General features: G+C 35.4%; 1 protein-coding gene and 1 non-coding gene across 4 annotated transcripts in view; both read right to left on the bottom strand.

Moving 5' to 3' along the window:
* RABGAP1 (RAB GTPase activating protein 1) overlaps positions 1 to 19,651 on the bottom strand; it is a 179,555-nt gene that overhangs the window by 145,265 nt on the left and 14,639 nt on the right. For all 3 annotated transcript variants that reach the window (XR_015243042.1, XM_086683971.1, XM_025922349.2), the window contains exon 2: positions 8,996 to 9,195. Coding sequence is in view for 2 of the 3 variants with exons in the window: in XM_086683971.1 (XP_086540097.1) it covers positions 8,996 to 9,145 (150 nt within the window). In the remaining variant the exon portion in view is untranslated. The remainder of the gene's footprint in view (positions 1 to 8,995; positions 9,196 to 19,651) is intronic.
* LOC112851638 (U6 spliceosomal RNA) lies at positions 2,470 to 2,580 on the bottom strand. Its single transcript, XR_003222797.1, has one exon. It is a non-coding gene; the product is annotated as a U6 spliceosomal RNA (small nuclear RNA).

The following is a 19,651-nucleotide window of genomic DNA, read 5'->3' as shown; positions in this document are numbered from 1 at the left end:
AAGAAATATAGATATGTAGTTTTCTTGTGATGTCTTTGTCTAGTTTTGGCATTGGCACAGTATCTTCCTCATAGATTTAGTCAGGAAATATCCTTTTTTTTTTTCTATTTTTGGGGATAGTTTGTGAGGAACTGGTATTCTTACTTAAGTATCTGGTAGAATTCAGGGAATAAAGCCATCTAGGTAGGCCAGAGCTTGCTTTATGGGTACATTTTTTATTACTAATTCAACCTCTTGTTATAGGTCTATTCACAGTTTCATTAGTGTTTTTCTAGAAATTTATCCATTTCAGTAAGTTCTTTTTTGGCGTATTACTATTCCTAATAGTCCCTTATAATCCTTTTTGCTTAACATATGTTTGGTAGTATTGTCTTTTCTTTCAGTTCTAATTCTAGTAATTTTTTTCCTTGGCCAATCCAAGGTTTTATCAATTTTATTAATCTTTTCAGAGAACCGGGTTGCTTTATTGATTTTTTTCTCTATTTTTCTATCCTCTGTTTCATTGATTTCTGCTCTTATCTTTTTTTTTCCTTACTTTGGCTTGTTTTACATTTAGGTTGCCCTTCTTTTTCCAATGTCTTAAAGTAAAAGATTACTGATTTGAATTTTTCCTTCTTCCATAATACAGGAATTTACAGGTAGAAATTTTCCTATACATATTTAAGCTGTAACCCATAATGTCTGCATGCCAGGTCTTTTCCCATCTTTTATTTTAAATGTTTCTATTTTTGTATTTAAAGTGTGTCTCCTACTGAGAACATACAACTGGATCATGGTGTTTTATACACTGCTGATGGTTTTTTTAACTCTATTGCTTAATCCATTTTGTTATTCTTGACACAGTTCAATTTAGGTATGCCATTTTGTTTTTTAATTTTTATGCATCTGTTTCATGTATTTTCCATTCCTTTATCCATCTTTTATTGTTTTTAGTAGTGAATATTTTCTAATATAGCATTGACATTTCTTTAGTGATATAGATATACATACATATATATACACACACCCCATCTCACTGGTTGCTCTAGAACTTACTGGGTATTATCTTAATTTATTAGAATCAGTTTCTGATTTATACTAATTCTAGTAATTTAGCAGTATTCCCTACCATGGCATTATTATACATATTATATCTATGTTACAAATCCAAAAGATTTTTATAATTGTTCCTTTATAGATTTAAAAGAAGGTGAGAGGAGAATATATATTTATAGCTTGTTATAAATTTATCAATTCTAGCTCTCCTTATTTGTTCTTGTGGCTTTGAATTACCATATTAAGTCATTTATTAAGTTGTAATATAGCTCTGCTTCTACTTCATTTTTGTGGCTGGCAAATACATCATATTTATGTTATAGGTAGAATATGCACATATTATATATACAAAAGAGAAGAAAAATGTACTTATACGGTCTCTATTATTATACAATTATCTTTAATAGTGCTAAGGATTAAAATTATTGTTTGAAGTCACTTGCTTTTGGCCTGAAGAACTTTTAGTATTTCTTATAAGGTGGTTCTGATAGCAGTAAATTCTCTTAATTTTTGTTTATTTCAGAATGTCTTTATTTCAGCTTCAATTCTAACCAATAGCTTTGCTAGGATTCTTGGTTGAGTTTTTTCTCTGAGCACTCTGAACAGGTTATCCCACTGGCATCAAGCCTCCACTATTTCTGCTAAGAAGTCAGCTATAAATCTTACTGAGGTCTCCTTCTAGGAACCAAATCATTTTCCTTTTGTTACTTTCAAGATTTCTTGTCTTTGGTTTTCAACATTTTACTAAGATAAGCTTTTTTGTGGATCTTTCTGAATTTATCTTAGAGTGTGGTAAGCTTCTTAGATGTGTAGATTATTATTTTTCAATAAATAAATGTGGGACTTTTCAGACTTTATTTCTTCAAATACTTTTTCTGCTCATTTCTTTCTTCTGCCGAAACACGAGTATGCTGTTACACTTAATAACATCTCATCTTTCTCTGACGCTTTTTTCATTTTTCATTATTTTTTCTTTCTGTTCTTTGGATGTTTCTACTAATCTTCAAGTTTATTAACTTCTTCTTTAAGGAGTGCCTGGCTGGCTCAGTCAGTGAGCATGTGACTCTGTTTTTTTTTTAATTTTTTTTTTTAACGTTTATTTATTTTTGAGACAGAGAGAGACAGAGCATGAATGGGGGAGGGTCAGAGAGAGGGAGACACAGAATCTGAAACAGGCTCCAGGCTCTGAGCTGTCAGCACAGAGCCCGACGCGGGGCTCGAACTCACGGACCGTGAGGTCATGACCTGAGCTGAAGTCGGCGGCTTAACCGACTGAGCCACCCAGGCGCCCCTATGTGAGCATGTGACTCTTGATCTCAGGGTTGTGAGTTCAAGCTCCATGCTGGGGGTGGAGCCTACTTAATAAAAAAAAATAAAAATTAAAAAATAAATTAAAATAATAAAATCTGTTTAATCCTTTCTTTTTAAAAAAGCAAATATGTTATGGTATACTCGATGTGCATCATGTGTCATCCTTGCACAGGGGCCATGCTAGTCTTCTCTGTATCATTACAATTTTAATACATGTGCTCCCAAAGTGAGCACATGTACATTTAAATGCATGTATTTTAAATATGCACTTTGGTGAATTCTGGCATATGTACACACAAGTCAAGTCAGTGGACATATCCATAATGCCCAAAACTCCTTGTGCCCTTTCTACTCCTACTCTTTTTCCCTGTCCCATCATCACACCCCCAGGCAACCACTGAATGGCTTTCTGTGACTATAGATTAGGTTTGCATCTTCTACAATTATACATAAGTAGCACTGTCTTTTCTTCAGGGGGAGGGCCTGTCTTCTTCCACTCAGCCAAATTATTTTGATATTTATGACTATGGTAAAAATAGTTCATTTTTAAAAAGATTTTAAACACTTCTGATAATTTTTTATGAAAAAAATCTATGGGAGGGTCTTTACTTTTGTTCCAATTTTATCAAGACTTAATTGAAATAAAACATTGTATAAGTTTAAGGTGTACAACATGATTTGATAAGTGTATATATTGTGAAATGATTACCACAATAAGGTTAATACATCCACCAACTCACATAATTACCATTTCTGTGTGTGGTGAGAGCATTTAAGATTTATTCTCTTAGGTACTTTCAATTAATTATATAATACGGTATTGTTAACTATAGTCCCAATGCTGTACATTAGATCTCCAAAACCTAATAACTGCATAACTGAAAACTTGTATTCTTTAACATCTCCTTTCTCCCACCATCACCTCCTACCCCTAGCAACCACCATTTCACTTTGACTTTGACTTAGATTCCACATACGCATTGTGGAATGTGAAATGTTATGTGTCCATTTTGCTTGTTTCAAAATGTTTTTTGATTTCTCTTTTGATTTCTTCTTTGATCCAGTGGTTGTTCAGGAATATGTTAATTTCCAAATATTTGTTGATTTTCAAATTTTCCTCTTGTTATTAATTTCTAACTTTGTACCACTATGGCTAGAAAAGATATCTGGCATCATTTCAGTTTTCAATTTGTTAAGATTTGTTTTGTGACTTAACATATGATCCATTCTGGAAAATATTCTGTGTATGCTTGAGAAGAATATGTATTCTGCTGTTGGGTAGAATGTTTTATATATGCCTGTTAGGCCCATTTGGTTTAAGGTATAGTTCAAGTCCAAAGTGTCCTTATTAGTTTTGTGTCCAAATGATCCATTGTTTAAAATAGACTACTGAAGTTCCCTATTATTATCGTATGGTCTATTTCTTCCTTCAGATCTATTTTGCTGAATGTATTTAGGTACTCTGATGCTCAGTACATATATATTTACACTTGTTATATCCTCTTAATGAACTGACCCATTTTTCATTACATTATACTCTTTGGCTCTTCTTACAGTTTTTGAGTTAAAGTCTATTTTGTCTGTTATAAATTTAGTTATCCCTGCTCTCTTTTGGTTTCCATTTCATGGAATAGCTTTTCCAATTCTTCACATGGAGTTTGTGTGTGTCCTTAAGGCTGAAATGAGTCTCTAACAGGCAGAATACAGTGGGAAGGTCTTATTTTTTTATCCATTCAACACTACATCATTTGCAGAGTTTGGTTCATTTGCATTTAAAGTAATTATTGATAGGTATGAACTTACAATGCTATGTTACTGTTTTCTGGTTGTTTTGTAGTTCCCTTGTTCCTTTCTCACTGTCTTCCTTCATGAACTGTTATTTTTCTTTTTTTTTTTTTTTTTTTTAATTTTTTTTTTTTTCAACGTTTATTTATTTTTGGGACAGAGAGAGACAGAGCATGAACGGGGGAGGGGCAGAGAGAGTGGGAGACACAGAATCAGAAACAGGCTCCAGGCTCTGAGCCATCAGCCCAGAGCCCGACGCGGGGCTCGAACTCACGGACCGCGAGATCGTGACCTGGCTGAAGTCGGACGCTTAACCGACTGCGCCACCCAGGCGCCCCGATGAACTGTTATTTTTCAAGGCGGTATACCCTGATTCTCTTCTTTTTATCTCTTATGTAACTATCATAGATTTTTGCTTTGTGGTTACCATAATGCTTACATAAAACATCTTACTAATACAACAGTATATCTGACTTTCATAAAACTTTAATCATATACAAACACACCACTCTCAACATTTTAGTTTTGATGTACATATTAACTTTTTATATTGTATATTTGTTATTATATCATTCATTTCATATATTATTAATTTCATTAACTATAGTTATTTTTAATACCTTTGTCTTATGATTTATTTTGAGAGAGAGAGAGAAAGAGGGGAGGGGCAGAGAGACAGAATCCCAAGCTAGCTCCATACTGTCAGTGTGGAGCCTGACATGGGGCTCACAAACTGTAAGATAATGACCTAAGCTAAAATCCAGTCAGATGCTTAACCAACTGAGCCACCCAGGAGCCCCAAAATCTGTCTTTTATTTTAGACAGTTTTATTATAATGTGTCTTGGAAAGAATCATTTTGGGTTAAAATCTTGGGGAAACCTATAAGCTTCATGAACTTGGATGTCCAAATCTCTCCCCAAATTTGGGAAAGTCTCATTCATTATGTCTCAATAAGCTTTCTGCCCACTTTCCTGTCTCTTCTTCTTTTGGAACACTAATAATGCATACATTGTTTATTTTAATGGTATACCACAATTTGCGTAGGCTTTCCTCACTCATTTTCATTTTTCTCCTTTTTTCAGACTAGATAATGTCAAATAGTCTTCTACCTCATAGTAATTTCATCTGCTTGATTCAGTCTGCCCTTGATGATTTCCATTGCATTTGCATTCCCTAAAGTGGTGATGACTGCTTAAGCATGTGGTTTCTCCTTATCCCACAGAATCCAGTCTCTATGCATGCTCACTAGCCATCTGCAAAGGATCATTTTGACCATTTTTTTTTTAAATGTTTTATTTATTTTTAAGACAGAAAGAGACAGAGCATGAGTGGGGATGGGGCAGAGAAAGAGAGGAAGACACAGAATCTGAAGCAGGCTCCAGGCTCTGAGCTGTCAGCGCAGAGCCCAACGCGGGGCTCGAACTCACAAACTGAAATCATGACCTGAGGCGAAGTCGGACGCTCAACCGACTGAGCCACCCAGGCGCCCCTCATTTTGACCATTCTTGCCCTCAGGGGCATGCACAAGAAGGCAGTCACTGTGTGAGGGTGTGTCTGAGTGAGCTGCAGAGAGCTTGGAGGTACCCATGAGCCAGTAGGGGAGACAACCCCAGTGGCTCATGAATGGGCTTCCTCATGGAGCTCCCAAAGCAGTTAATAAAATGTGTCTCTTTGATATGTTCCATTCCCAGCTTTAGATGCTCTTCTCCCAACTATCCACCCCCCAAGCCGTGTAGTTCACAATTTGATATTTTGGATGAAGTAAGAAAGAAGTAAGCTTTTGGGAGAGTATCTCACACAGCTGTGGAATCCAGGTATGCAATCACCTGCTTTCACTTTCCCATATGGAGGAAATCATGGGCTGAGTAAGTCTTTACTGGCACTGACGTGTGTGGTCTTAGGGGAAGGGTGACACAGGTAAAGTGAAACTGCTTCTTTTATTGTCTTCAATGGATCCAATCTTGGATGTTTTTTCTCCAAGTATACTGAAACCTCTCTGACGGGTTCTTCAACTTCCACAAAGCCTCTCTCATCCATGAGCAATTGTCTAAATCAGTGTTCTCTGAGGGTACGATGGTAGAAAATTCCTTGAAAATCCTGAAAATGACTACATTTTGATGACATCACCTCTCATTCTTTTTTGCCAGTTGAAATTTATTATTGAGCCCCTCTCACTGAATCTCCCATTTCAGTTATTGTGCTTTTCCACTTCAAAATTTCCATTTGATTCTTTTTTATAATTTCTATCTCCATATTGATATTCTCTATTTGATTTGACACCATCATACTTTATTTCTTTAAGCATGATTTCTTTAGTTCATTGAACTTAATGGCTACTTTGAAGAGTTTGCATATTAAATCCAACATGTCACTCTCACAAGCAGTGTCTGCTGCCTGATTTTTTTTTTTTTTAATGATGAATAGGTTATTTTTTCTTGTTTATTTGCATGTTTCACAATTTTGTTTTGGAAACTTGACATTTTAGATAATATACTGTACCAAGTCACAGTACTGGTCTCCCCACTCTGGGACATGTTATTTTTTATGCTTGCTTATTTAGCAGCTAGATGGCTTATTTTAGGAAATTCTATTCCCCTAATTCCTATAGTGTTAAGCCTCTGCCATTGTTCCTCTGGGATGATTTGGCTTTACCTGCAGACATCCTGGGATGAGAGCAACTTTGTCAGAGTGCTTGGTCTCTTTCTCTGACCATACCTAAATGTTAAACTCCACTAATATGGCCAGTTGCTCTAAAGTTTTCAACAGTGCACCTGAGTACAAACTACTGCACAGAATAAACTAATCAAATTGACATTAGTTTGAAGGGAGAGTTTTGGAGGTCAACGTTTGAGATTAGTTCTGACACTAAGAGTCAGTTTCCTCCTAGTAAGCCTACAGTTAAATCTATATGTCCAATCAATCTACCGAACTCTTCTCAGTTACCTTTCGCCACAATCTCTATGGTTTATGAGACTACCCTTAGGCTTGAACTTCTCTACACTCTGCTATAAATAAAGTCAGTTTCTCTGGGAAGAGATCAGGAGCTGTTTTATGATGCCCTTCTCATTACAGAGAAAATCTGTAAGCCACAGCTATAAAGTTGGGAGGGTGGACAATAACATGTTTTATTTTGAGTGACACCGCATCTCTAGAAGCTGAGTGCTTGGAGGGTGTAGGACTTGATATAGTAGTCTCAGGTCTTTTGCTTGCCTATAGTGGTGTGGAACCACTACTTTAGAGGCCAAAGCTAAGGCAGCTGGACTCTCAATATTCTCAGCAGCACTGTGCCCAAAGTAGAGCCTCTATCCCAAGAACAGGACTGAGCAAAAAAAGGGAGCCCCCACCACTGAGTCACACTTGGCTAGCAAAATGTAGCTGGGGGCAGGATGAGAAATGCAATCATCCTGCTCTTCCCAGAAGACAGCCCTCCAGTGAGGAGCTGGGGAGAGGGGAAATTCTGTCTTCTTGACTGCACTGATGTGGAGTGGAGTGGCCATCTTCCTCAACTGGGATAGGTGAGGAAAGCAATGGGCTTGGTTAAAAACCACAGATTCTTTACCAAATTTTAGTAAATTTCCTCGAATAAATGTTTCTTCAGTTGCTATATTTCCTTTAAAACATTTCCAAAGACTTTAAATGGTTGTTTTTTTTAAATAATTGTCGCCAATTTTGCTAAGGAATGGGTCCAGAGAGCTCCTTATGCTGCCATGCTGGAAATATCTCTCAGCCAGTGAGCTTTTTAAAATGTAAATCAGATCACGTCCCCATTGAAAACTCTCCAACACCCTCCCTTCATGTTTATAACAAAGTTCAAATTTCTAAGCTCTACAAAGTTCTACATGATCCAGCCTCTGCCAATCACTGGATAGCATACTTTACCACTTTTTATTTACTTTATTCACTCTGCTCTAATCTTTCTGTCCTAATAAGAGTGGTCCTCCTCAGGGTCTTTCTATCTTCTTGTTCCTTTTAAAAAGCTCTTTCCCAGCTTTCTCCATGGTCTTCTTCCTCATTTCATTCAGGTCTCTGTCTCAAATGTCATTTCAAGACATTCTCTAAAATAGTAACAGCCCTTCACTCTTTATCCATGTATCCCACTCTGATTTTCTTCACAGCACCTAAATTTACTTAACATATTCATTTTCTTATCTGCTTAAAGTCTGTTTTAAAGTCTGAGAATAACAGCTCTGTGAGGGCAGTGGGCTTTGTGGCCTTATTCATCACTGTTATCTCCAGTATTTAGTACTTGGCACACAATCAATACTCCATAAATAGTTTCTGAATGGATAAACATAAACAAGAATGGTAATATTTTTAAAGCTATTTACATTTTAAATGACATTAACCAATAATGTTTTTATTTATATCCATAAAAAGAATGATCAACAGAGTATGTGAAAAGTAATCGTTTATTTGGCTTAGAAAATATAACAAACTGCAGTGGCCAATAACCAAGGTATTTAATATTCAGTTTCGATAATCCTAAAATTTATTTATTTATTTTTTTACAAATAGCATTGCTGACCTGCCCTTGTCTTTACACTACATATACTGGGCCCAAAAGAAATAATTAGAAATAAACTCTAATTTAATGGGAGAATAAAAACAATACTTAAATATTTATATCATGACCACTAGTTTTGAGAGTTGGGGTATTAGAAAATTTAGAAGCTAGTCAAATTGAAACTCCTTAATCAAACATAAATTTGTCACCATCACTAATTGTAAATAAAATTAAGCATTAAGAAAGTTAGGATATTATTTCCATTTTTTCAGTTTCACTCCATATACCTTCCTATTATAGGCCAAGTGCAATGAGCTTAGCAAGGCTAAGCAAAAAAATCTTAGGTTATGGAGTTTTACCTTGAGTCCTGTTTTCTCGTCATCACTTCCATTATTTGTAGATGGTGTCTCATCTCCTTGCCTGGAAACCAAGACAAAATCTTCACTATTAAGAGTAGATACTGAGTCTGAGGAGACACTGATTTTTCCAACAGAAGCCTTGTCATCCATGACTCAAGAATGAAGCTCAACTCATGAATGATTAAATATTTTAAAAATGCCTGAAAAACAAAAACCATAAAGATACTCATATAGAATGTCTGCCAGATATTCAGTTATGCTCTAATTCTTACAAAATACATATGGAAAACTTAAAAATAATACTTCCAAAATATTTTCCCAAGACTTTACTTATAATTTAGGCTTTTTATTCTAGATAGTAAAGGAATTTGATGCTATTCAGGGCCAAGATATTTCTGATTTAAAATAAATAAATAAAACATAATCCCTTGAGAACTGCCTACCTACAGTGATTTCTTTGGCATATGTTACAACTCTATTCTTGGACTCTGAACACTATAAAGTACTAAACTTCTGTTTTCTACTCTTTAATCTGTAAAGCTGTACACATAAATAAAATTGAAAGCACATAGGACAATAAGGTTTTTCTAATATTATTGATACTTAAATTTCAAATATTAATAAGACGTTTTTAAACAATAAAATTTCATATTCATCCTCAAGAGAAATAAATTCAAGACAGAGCAAGCAGAAATTCTAAAGCTGGGAAATACCTTACATAGCAAGAAATCAGAAATCCATTAAAAACTCAATCTTCCCATCCCATGGTTTCTTAAGAGCTCAACTCAACACGAACATTACCAGTAAGAGTTTCATGCCAAAAATTCCCAGCAAGAAGTATAAAAATATGTCACTTATAAAAAGCCACTCAATTATTTATTGACTCCTGGAATAAAACTTAAACTCATCTACCATTTAAAAACCTGGTTCTGCATACTTTATGGCTATGTTCCCATTTGGTTGCCAAAACAGCAACAGAACAAACAATACAACATACTCAGAGAGCTTTAACCAATAAACAAAAGTAGCTCCAAGCTCCATGCTCATCGTGTACCTCAGAGAGGTAAAGTTTCTGAGAGTCTATTTAATCTCTCCAATTAAGAAGTCCTGATTTATGCTTTGGGCTTTCAATTGAACATATATTTATTGAGCATACACCATGTGCCAAGCACTATTTTCCCCCCAAAGGCTCACATCTAAATAAACACCTGGCAGTAGGAATTACACAATCCCTGAATATTATACTTCAAAAGAAACTCAGAAATAATCAATACTGTTAAGCAGATGAGAAAATGGCAACTCCAAGAGAAGGTCATTTAACTAGGCATAACTAAGGCTCGAACCCTTGAGTACTCTTTGCTGCTTTCTATTTAAATTAATTCCCTTGCTTAAATGACTATCACAGATTTACATTTCATAGGACTAAATTTAAATGTATAGTATGGCATTCAAAGACACTTCAAAATGTACTTATTTGAAAATTTTTAACGTAGTTTTGCTTCATTCATTCAATGAATACTTATTAAGTGTCTAGTGTATAAAGAATAATACATGATAAACACACGAGAAATTAGATTCTTGCCCCAAAGGAGTGTATAGTGTAGCAGAAAACAAAGGCACATTGAACAAGTTAATAGGTACTGATTTAGGGTAAAGAAAACAATGGGAACATGTTGGGACAAGGACCTAGACTAATTTCAGCTGAAACCAGTAGGATATTGTATGTCAATTATACTTCAATAAAAAAAAGAGAAATAGATTAGAAGAGGTAATGTACTTGCTAAGGATATATACTTAAATACTCCCATGTTATTTGCCCTCACTGGATCCTCTTCCTGAAGTGATTTCTTTGCTTCTGTACTCCATCAACTCCAACTCATCATTCATGATGTAACTCCTCTTCTCCTAGTAGCCTACCAGAACCAAATAAATTGCCTGCCTTATTTCTGCTCCTATAGCATTTTACATTTTTTATATTATTACAATGTATTACAATTTGATGGTGAGTGCCTCTTAACTTAATCTTCATATTATTTATTACACAGATAAGAAAATTGAGACCTAGACAGATGGTGTAACTTGTTCAAGAAAATGGTATACTTTTTCGGTCAGATTATGATGCTTTTCCAATGACACAAATTTGAGCCTTGTCCAAAAACAGTCAGGATTGGGTAAAGGAACCTTTATCTTTTACAGAACTAGTAATTTAGGCAAGGTTTTCATGCTTAATTAGTCCTTTCCCATTTTTTAAATTGTGACTAACAGGATAGCACAGGGCCTGGGAAATTTCTCTAAAGCTATGATCTGAGACATTGACAACTTTCTATAATACTCTAGACTCAAAAAAATAATATACTTCGGTATTTACACTATGGAACTGAGAAGACTTGGCAGACTCAAAGTTCAACCTATTTCCTTTGAGGAGGTGATAGGAAAATACACTTTATAAAATACTATTTGTTTTGGCACCTGTAAAAAACTGAATCACTCGGTGGGAATGAGTTTATCAAAACATGAAGTAGTACAGGAAAATTACAGTAAGATTCCCCTTCTCTGACCTCCACAATAAAGAGGTGTCCCAGAACTTGGTGTACTCCTGGAAAAATTGTAGAGTATTCACAACCTCTGTCTTGAGACCACATGAAGTAATTTTGTTTTTAATCCCTCATACCATTTGCCACAAGAAGACCCCTACTGTAATTCTTCATCCTTCAGATTCCAATTCTGAGTTTAAACTAATGGACAAAGCAAACAAGCTTCTTCACCAAAACACGCTGCGCTACCATGTATCTTCCTACCTTTCCCCATACTATCAATCACCACTTGACACACTTTACATTTTAATCATTTGTTTTTAAATATCATGTAAGCTAGAACCTAAATTCCATCAGGGCAGAGATTTTCGTCTGTTTCATTAACTGCTATATCCTTAGCACCTGGAACAATGCCTGGCACACATTAGGTGCTCAAATATTTGCTAAAAAATAAAGATAAATGGCAAATAAAGATGGAAAAGAGCAAGAGCCACCCAATGAAAAGGTAAGATCATCTTTTATAGACTGACAATAAGAAATCATATTTATGACACACAATTTATAAAGCACACAATTAAGATTTAGGAAAAACCCAAGTTAGAATAATGACAGTGTAAGCTTCGTCATAATGAGCCTGAGTTTTCATAAGTGAAATGAGGTACTATCTACTACTATATAACTACTAGAAAACACAACTACTATAAAAATTACTAAGGAACAGGTGTACATCTCATTTAACGATACATATAGAACATCATAAGCACCCAAGAGTTATAGCTTTTCAAGCTAACTTCCAGTTTTAAGAGAAACAGTATCAACTAATTGAAATAATTCAGTTTAGGAAACACAATATTAGGACAAAATATATAGCTTTCCTATTTTCCACATTCTAATTTGTTTACATATAAATAAATGTGAAGGAATACTCTAAATAAAAATGTTTCATCTTTGTATGATATTTTACAGATTGCTAAAACATATACACTCATTACCTCATTTTATCATCCTAACAATTCCATAACATAAACAAAGTAAGGATTTTTATCCCATTTTAAATAATAGACTTATGCACACCCTGGTATTGGTAGGCACCAACTGTTTCCTTCTTTTATGCAAGTGATACCCTAGACCCCAGCATGTCTAGTTACTAACAGGGAGAGGTTGATGAGTCAAGTCCAGGGATGTTTCCTTCTCTATCTCCTTTTATAAGTCAGCAAGTCATGTAAAACTATAGGTAATTTTGTTTATGCAGCCTCCTGCATCATACCCAAAAGTTCAAATATGTTATATTATTCACAATTTCTTTCACTACTTGTATCCTTACTGACATATAAAAGATCCCTAGAGATTTTCTAATTGAAAATTAGCTTTATGCGGCACGTGGATGGCTCAATCAGCAGAGCATGAGACTCTTGATCTCAGGGTCATGAGTCTCAGCCCCATGTCAGGCATAGAGCTTACTTAATATAAAACAAAGAAAATTAGTCTCACGATATCAAAACTCTTTACAAACTTTTTGCCTAAATTCACTGTTCTGTACCCTAAGTGACAGGGTACTATGCTTAGAGTCCTATGCTTAACTATGGACTTCTACAAAGATCATGGCAAAGAATGCACCTCGGTCTTGCCAAAAGAAGATTCATTTTCACTCAATCTCCTTTTAAACACTAGAGACCCAGCTAATGGAGAATAAAATAAAAAAGAACTGCCCATGATAAATGCTCTTCTGATAGTCCTTCAAAAGCAGTGGACATAATCAGTGTTTACTTACTTTTCAAAAACTTGAAGTCTTTTTTTGGACGGAGTACTATCAGATTATTTGTATTGTTTTTTAGTTACTAACATTCAGAAGAGTAACATAAACAGTGAACTTGCAGTGGCATGAATTTGCCAATGTGCAATTAGTAGAGGCAAAAATCACCTCCCAATAAGTGACCTACGTAACTTGATAAAAGAGGTGTGAATGATACTTGTAATTGAACTTGACATGCTTGAGACAAAATGTGGTAGTTCCCAGCCACTATTCCAGGGCTCTAATGTATCTTTACTTCCTTCGTTTTCTTGAAACTCTTTCTTCTTGAAGAAGTATTAACTGCCTCCACCTCTACCACTTCAACAGGACACCCCACTCAGAGAGCAATCCCAATGAAAAATCTGGCTCCCCTACCTCTCACCAACCCTCACTGAACCTCTTAAAAAACGTATTAAAACCTCATCTGTAGCCCCGGCATTTTGTTTACCCTCTCCTAGCATCATCTTGGAAGGAAAAAAAAAAAATCAATCAACAACAATACAAAATTTCAAAACCCAAAGAATTCTTTACAGTTCTCATCATTTTACCACTGAAATAAATGAAAATACTGACCATTTCCTTATTCTGAAACTTTTTCTTGCTTCCATTTTCTACCTCCAACTACCTTTTCTCAGCTGTCACTTAGGTTCCTTTTCTTCTGCCCATTCTTTAAATTCCACCCTGTCCCTCTTCTTTTTCTACTTTTCGCTGACTTTCTCATTAGCTCGCATGGCTGTAACTTTTTTTCTTGTTTTTGGTATGCTGATGATACTGTTAGTTCTACGTTTTCTCCCTAATTCCATATAGCTACTCATGTTATGTTTTCCTTTCTATTCAGTATTAAGTGTCTGACAACGTGCTAGGAACTATGTATAATGTTATGGTGAGGAATAATAGGTAGTCTTTACCTTTGATAGGCTTACAGCAGTAGAAAAAATGGACAAATAAAGAAGTAATTATAAAACAGTATAGTGCTTGGTAAAAAATAATGGTATGCAAAGGATGTTGTGAGAATACATAGGACAACTCTGCTACATGTGTCCCATGGCCATCTCAAAATCAATGTCACGTGTCCAAAGTAAATTCCCATCCATCACATAAGCATATTCTTCCTCATAGGTTCCCTATCCTGGTTAACAACCACTGATCCAAGACAGAGATGTCAAAAAAAAGTTCTCGTTTTCTCATTCTCTCTTGGAACTCTAAGGGATTTTAGTTCCAAAACATACCCCAATCCTATTCCTTCCTTGCCATCCTTCATGTCACTGACTTGTGAGTACTTCATGCTCTTTCAACTTAACTGCAACATAAGTCTCCCTTTCTAGACTCTCTCTAGGCATTGATTATCAAGGTCCCACAGCTAACATCTAAAATTTAGATCTGATCATATATCCCATTCCTTCCTCAAAACCTCTGACTACTCTTGACTGAAAATGGAATAAAATCCAAACTGTCTATATCATTAGTCTTCAAATATGGAGATAATCCATCATTCTAGTCTTATCTCCTTCTATCAAACCACACCAGAAAATCACCAAATATGTCATGCATTTTTATGCTTTCAAGCCTCTGTTCATGCTGTTGGCTAATCTAGGAATGTCTTCATTTCTCCAGGTAGTCCTTCTCCCTCACCAGCAATCTTATGATACAAAGATTCATATTCTATCTCCCCATTTCCTTCTGCAATATTCATTATTTTGCTCTAGGGCTCCTAAGGCTTTTGTTTATTTGCTTTTTAATTCTATCACAGAACTATAGCATTTATCACACAGTAAAATAATGTTATACCTCTTTCCTACTCCACTATCTTGGTTGGTCATTCATTCCAGAAATAATTATAACGTATAAACCACTACAGTAAATGCTGGGCATACAATGAGCTCACACAGTCCCTGTGAACTATCTGTGTACAGGGATGTTAGATTTTATTCATATTATTTTTATATCCTTGCTTACTGGCAGCACTCAATAAATCTAGTTGAACAATACTCTTTAATCAGTGTTTAAGTGGTATGGTCTAAGTAATGTGAGGAGGACAAATGACTAATATGCTATACTACATGCTGTGACTTGGGGAAGTGGATATGGATGACAACTGGAATGAAGAGACTCAAAAAGAACTACTCTTGAGTGTGCCTGGCTGACTCTTCATCAAATTTCCAACTGTCAAGCCCAAAGGCAGTTAACACTGAGCCAGAAAACATACCTCAGATTCCTTTTGGACCAAAACACTCTCTTATCACTTCCCTCTCAATACCCATAATTTTTGTTGTTCAACCAGTGAGCAAATGAGTACAACTTTGGGAAATCTTAAGGGGAATACTTAAATCATCTCGCTAAATATAAAGAGACAATACTACTTATTAGTTACTATGGACAATTAAATGTCCAATATGGTACTAAAAAGCTTTACACACATTGTTTCTAATGTTCACGCAAACTTTGCCAGAAAGACGTTAACTTCGTATGACAAACAGAGGCTTAGACTGATTCAATAACCTGCCTAGGTTCATAGATAAAACTGCGGGTCTTGATCCAAATCCAGGTATCTAGGTGCTTCTGTCCTTTTCTGGAATGCATCTCTCCTCTTAACTCTATTCTCTCCCGATTCTAATTCATCTTCTATGTAGCTACCAATTTTATCCTTCTAAAACACAGACCTGATAAGATGGCTGTCTGTTCAGAAAAAAACAAAAAGGAACAAAAAGAATCAAGTCTCAAAGAGGCTATAACAGGTCAATCCTCTGGGTTTGTAGCCCTTTAAAATTAAAGTGGACAAAGAAGTTCTTTTTTTTTTAATCACACTATATTAATCTCAATTTTTTCTTTTTTCCTTGGCTCCAGAGTTTGTTTTCCTGCATTGGTTTTCACATGAATTTCTCATAGCCTAGCCCTGGGAAGGGTGGGACAAATCTAACAAAACTCAATGGACAATCATCCCTTCTTTATAAAAGTAAATTCCTTTCCACCACTACTAATTGCTAAACAATAGATGTGTCTTTGTTGAAGTCTGACTCTGAATTTGAGGGCTGTTTCTTTGAATTATTTTTAGTGAGCTAAGAGAACCATATTAATTTAAGCCTTCTGAATAATTCCAGCTTATCTTAAAAAAACAAAAATAAATAAATAAATAAAACAATCATCTTGGGCCTACAGCACTTAAAAGCAAGAAAAACCGGCTTATCTAAAAGTCATCACTAGGCAAATTTTAATTTGCAATGCCTGTGACAATTCACTTCTTTAAACTATGAAATGGCTCTTTTAGTCCAATTCCAGATAAACTAAAAAAGGATAATTTAATTATAGGAATACAGAAATTAGTAAGACAAAAGGATTTAAGTTTTTTAATTTTTAAAAAAATTTTACAGTTTTAATCTTTTTAAAGTTGTGGTTAAATATACATAACTTTACCGTTTTAGCCATTTTTAAGTGTACAATTTTGTGGCATTAAATACATCACACTTACGTGCAACTATCACCATCATCCATCCATTTTTTGAACTTTTTCATCTTCCCCAACTGAAAGTCTATATCCATTAAACACCAACTCCCATTCTCCCAGGCAACCAACACACACTATTCTGTCTCTATGAATTTGACTACTCTAGGTACCTCAAAAAAGTAGCGGAATCACACAACATTTGTCCTTTTGTGGTTGACTTATTTCATTTGGCATAATGTCTTCAAAGTTCATCTACATTATAGCATGTGTCCGAATTTCCTTTCTCTCTCAGGCTGAATAACATTCCATGGAATATACTACATTTTTGGGGTGCCTGGGTGGCTCAGTCGGTTGAGTGTCCGACTTTGGCTCACGTCATGATCCTGTGGCTTGTGGGCTCAAGCCCTTTTTCAGGTTCTGTGCTGACAACTCAAAGCCTGGAGCCTGCTTCAGATTCTGTTTCCCTCTCTCTATGCTCCTTCCCAACTTGCACTCTGTCTCTCTCTCGCTCTCAAAAATAAGTAACATTTAAAAAAATTATAAATATGCTACATTTTGTTTATCCATTCATTGGTCAATACAAGTTTTTAAAGCCTAATTATGACATTATAGGATCTTTAGAATAAAACTCACAAAAATCAATACAGTAAAGGGCCTAAGGAAGACAACCAATGTTTTCAGTTATTTCTCACTTTGTCATGAGTAATGAAGCTTTATTAAAGTTAATAGTCTGGTACGATATAAAAAAAAAAAAACAGAACTCCTCCTTGACATGACTCAAATAATGTTGTAGCTGCAGTGTTCTGATATGTGAAATGAGAGTACTGAACCTTTCTATTCTTTTATGAATGAGAGTAACCAGGAAAGTAGCCAGGCCAGGTGTTGTCCAGTCCTAATCCATGATGTAAGCATAAGCAGTTCCATTTCTGCAAATACAGAAACTAAGTCTTGGAGTATTCAGTAGCTTACTTTCAGTCATATACTAAGTAAGTGCAAGATCTGGGATATTACTGATTCCAAGTTCACACTCACTCCCCTATATCTTGATACCTCTAATGAAAGGTACAAGAGATAAGAAGATGAAATGTACACAAAATAATTCATTTAACTGAGTTGATTATTTGAATGCAATACTGTTGACACCTAAAAATACATAAATAAACCATGTTGCTGGGGGTGGGGGGGCACATCCGACTTTGGCTCAGGTCATGATCTCTCACGGTTGGTGAGTTCCAGCCCTGCATCGGGCTCTGGGCTGACAACGCAGAGCCTGGAGCCTGTTTCAGATTCTGTCTCGCCCTCTCTCTCTCTGTCCCTTACCGCTCACACTGTCTCTCTCTCTCCAAAATAAATAAATATTAAAAAACAAAAACAAAACACACACACACACACACACACACACACACACACACACACACACCAACCCATATAGGTGATTTCCCCATGTTCCTGTGGATATTTTAGGAGACAGCACTTCAATTTTTTCCAGAACTCTAGGTAAAAGGACTTTATGCCACTTCAACACAGTAACTCTGAACTAAATATTTAAATTATTTGGATGCCATTTCCACAACAGAAACCTAACTCTGGGAACACAAGAAAAGTAGCTTAATGCTAACGTACTACGCATTCACAAAGTCAGATTGTATGTCTGACCTTTCTAATACACATTTGAAAAAAAAAAGTTTCCTCATTTTTTTCTTTCTCTGGAAATTTCTAAAGCATAATATAATTTACATTAGTGTTTTATAAGACTAAAAATATGAACATTTTTAAAATTTCTATTTATTTTGAAAGAGAGATGGAGAGCAGGGGAGGGGCAGAGAGAGACAGAGACAGACTCCCAAGCAGGCTGGGCACTGTCAGCACAAAGGCTGATGTGGGGCTTGAACTCACAGCCTGTGAGATCATGACCTGAGACAAAATCAAGAGTTGGATGCTTAACCACCTGAGCCACCCAGGTGCCCCTAAAAATATGAATATTTTAAAGCAATGCAGGACTGCCCAAAGACTTTCCCTTATTTTAGGAAATTAGTCAATATAGTTCCTTCTCATCCACAGTGAAGATCTATTCCATTTAGAATGGCAACCTGTCTACACTTAAATCTTAAATGTTTATTTTATTCAATTGTCCTTAAATTATGTAAGTTCAATGCCAAGCAAGCAAATTAATTGATAGAGCCTAAGATAAATGCAGTAAATACAGTTTCTCTTTTCCGTAACTTCTTTTTGATTTTCAGGGAAATGTGTGTAGACAAAACACAAATGTTTGGCACAGACATACGTGTTTTCTGCACCTTCTGACACAAGGTGGCCCTGGTCCATAGTTATACAAGGGTGGTGGGACATTCAACAAGTGTGTTGTACAGAGCAACCAATAAACATTCAGTGCACACCTTCATTCATAGCATCAGAATCGGCACTGTGTAAGATTTAAAATTTCACAAATAAGTCTTAAGAATACCTTCTTATTTTGGTATCTAATTTATGTTAATAAAAAATAGGTATCAAAAAATTCACAAATATTAAGTTCCACAGGTGTTTTTAAATCTGAAAAGATTGTTTCTCATAACCAACAGCAAAAAATAATTAAAAATAAAATTTGTTCCTGCTAGGAAACAATTTTTCTAAAAGAAATATTAGGTTTTGCGGTTAGACAGATTTCTGATTTTTCTTCAATTCACAAAGAATTCAACAGGTAGCTACAACAAGGATATAACCATTTCTCTCCTGCAGATATATCAGAGGTCTATTTATAGAAAATCGTGTGTCACAGCAAAAGAGATTTACAGGACATGTTCCTACTCTTACATTGCCAAAATCCGTTTATCAGCATACTTCAAGGGTATAAAAGAGTTTATTACCTCTATACTAAAAATATTAAAATG

The sequence above is a fragment of the Puma concolor genome, chromosome D4, assembly GCF_028749965.1.
Source record: "Puma concolor isolate L17-30 chromosome D4, mPumCon1.1.hap2, whole genome shotgun sequence".
NCBI classification, from domain to species: Eukaryota; Metazoa; Chordata; class Mammalia; order Carnivora; family Felidae; genus Puma; species Puma concolor.
Note: the sequence above shows the minus strand (reverse complement) of the source record. Positions and strands in the feature narration are given on the sequence as shown.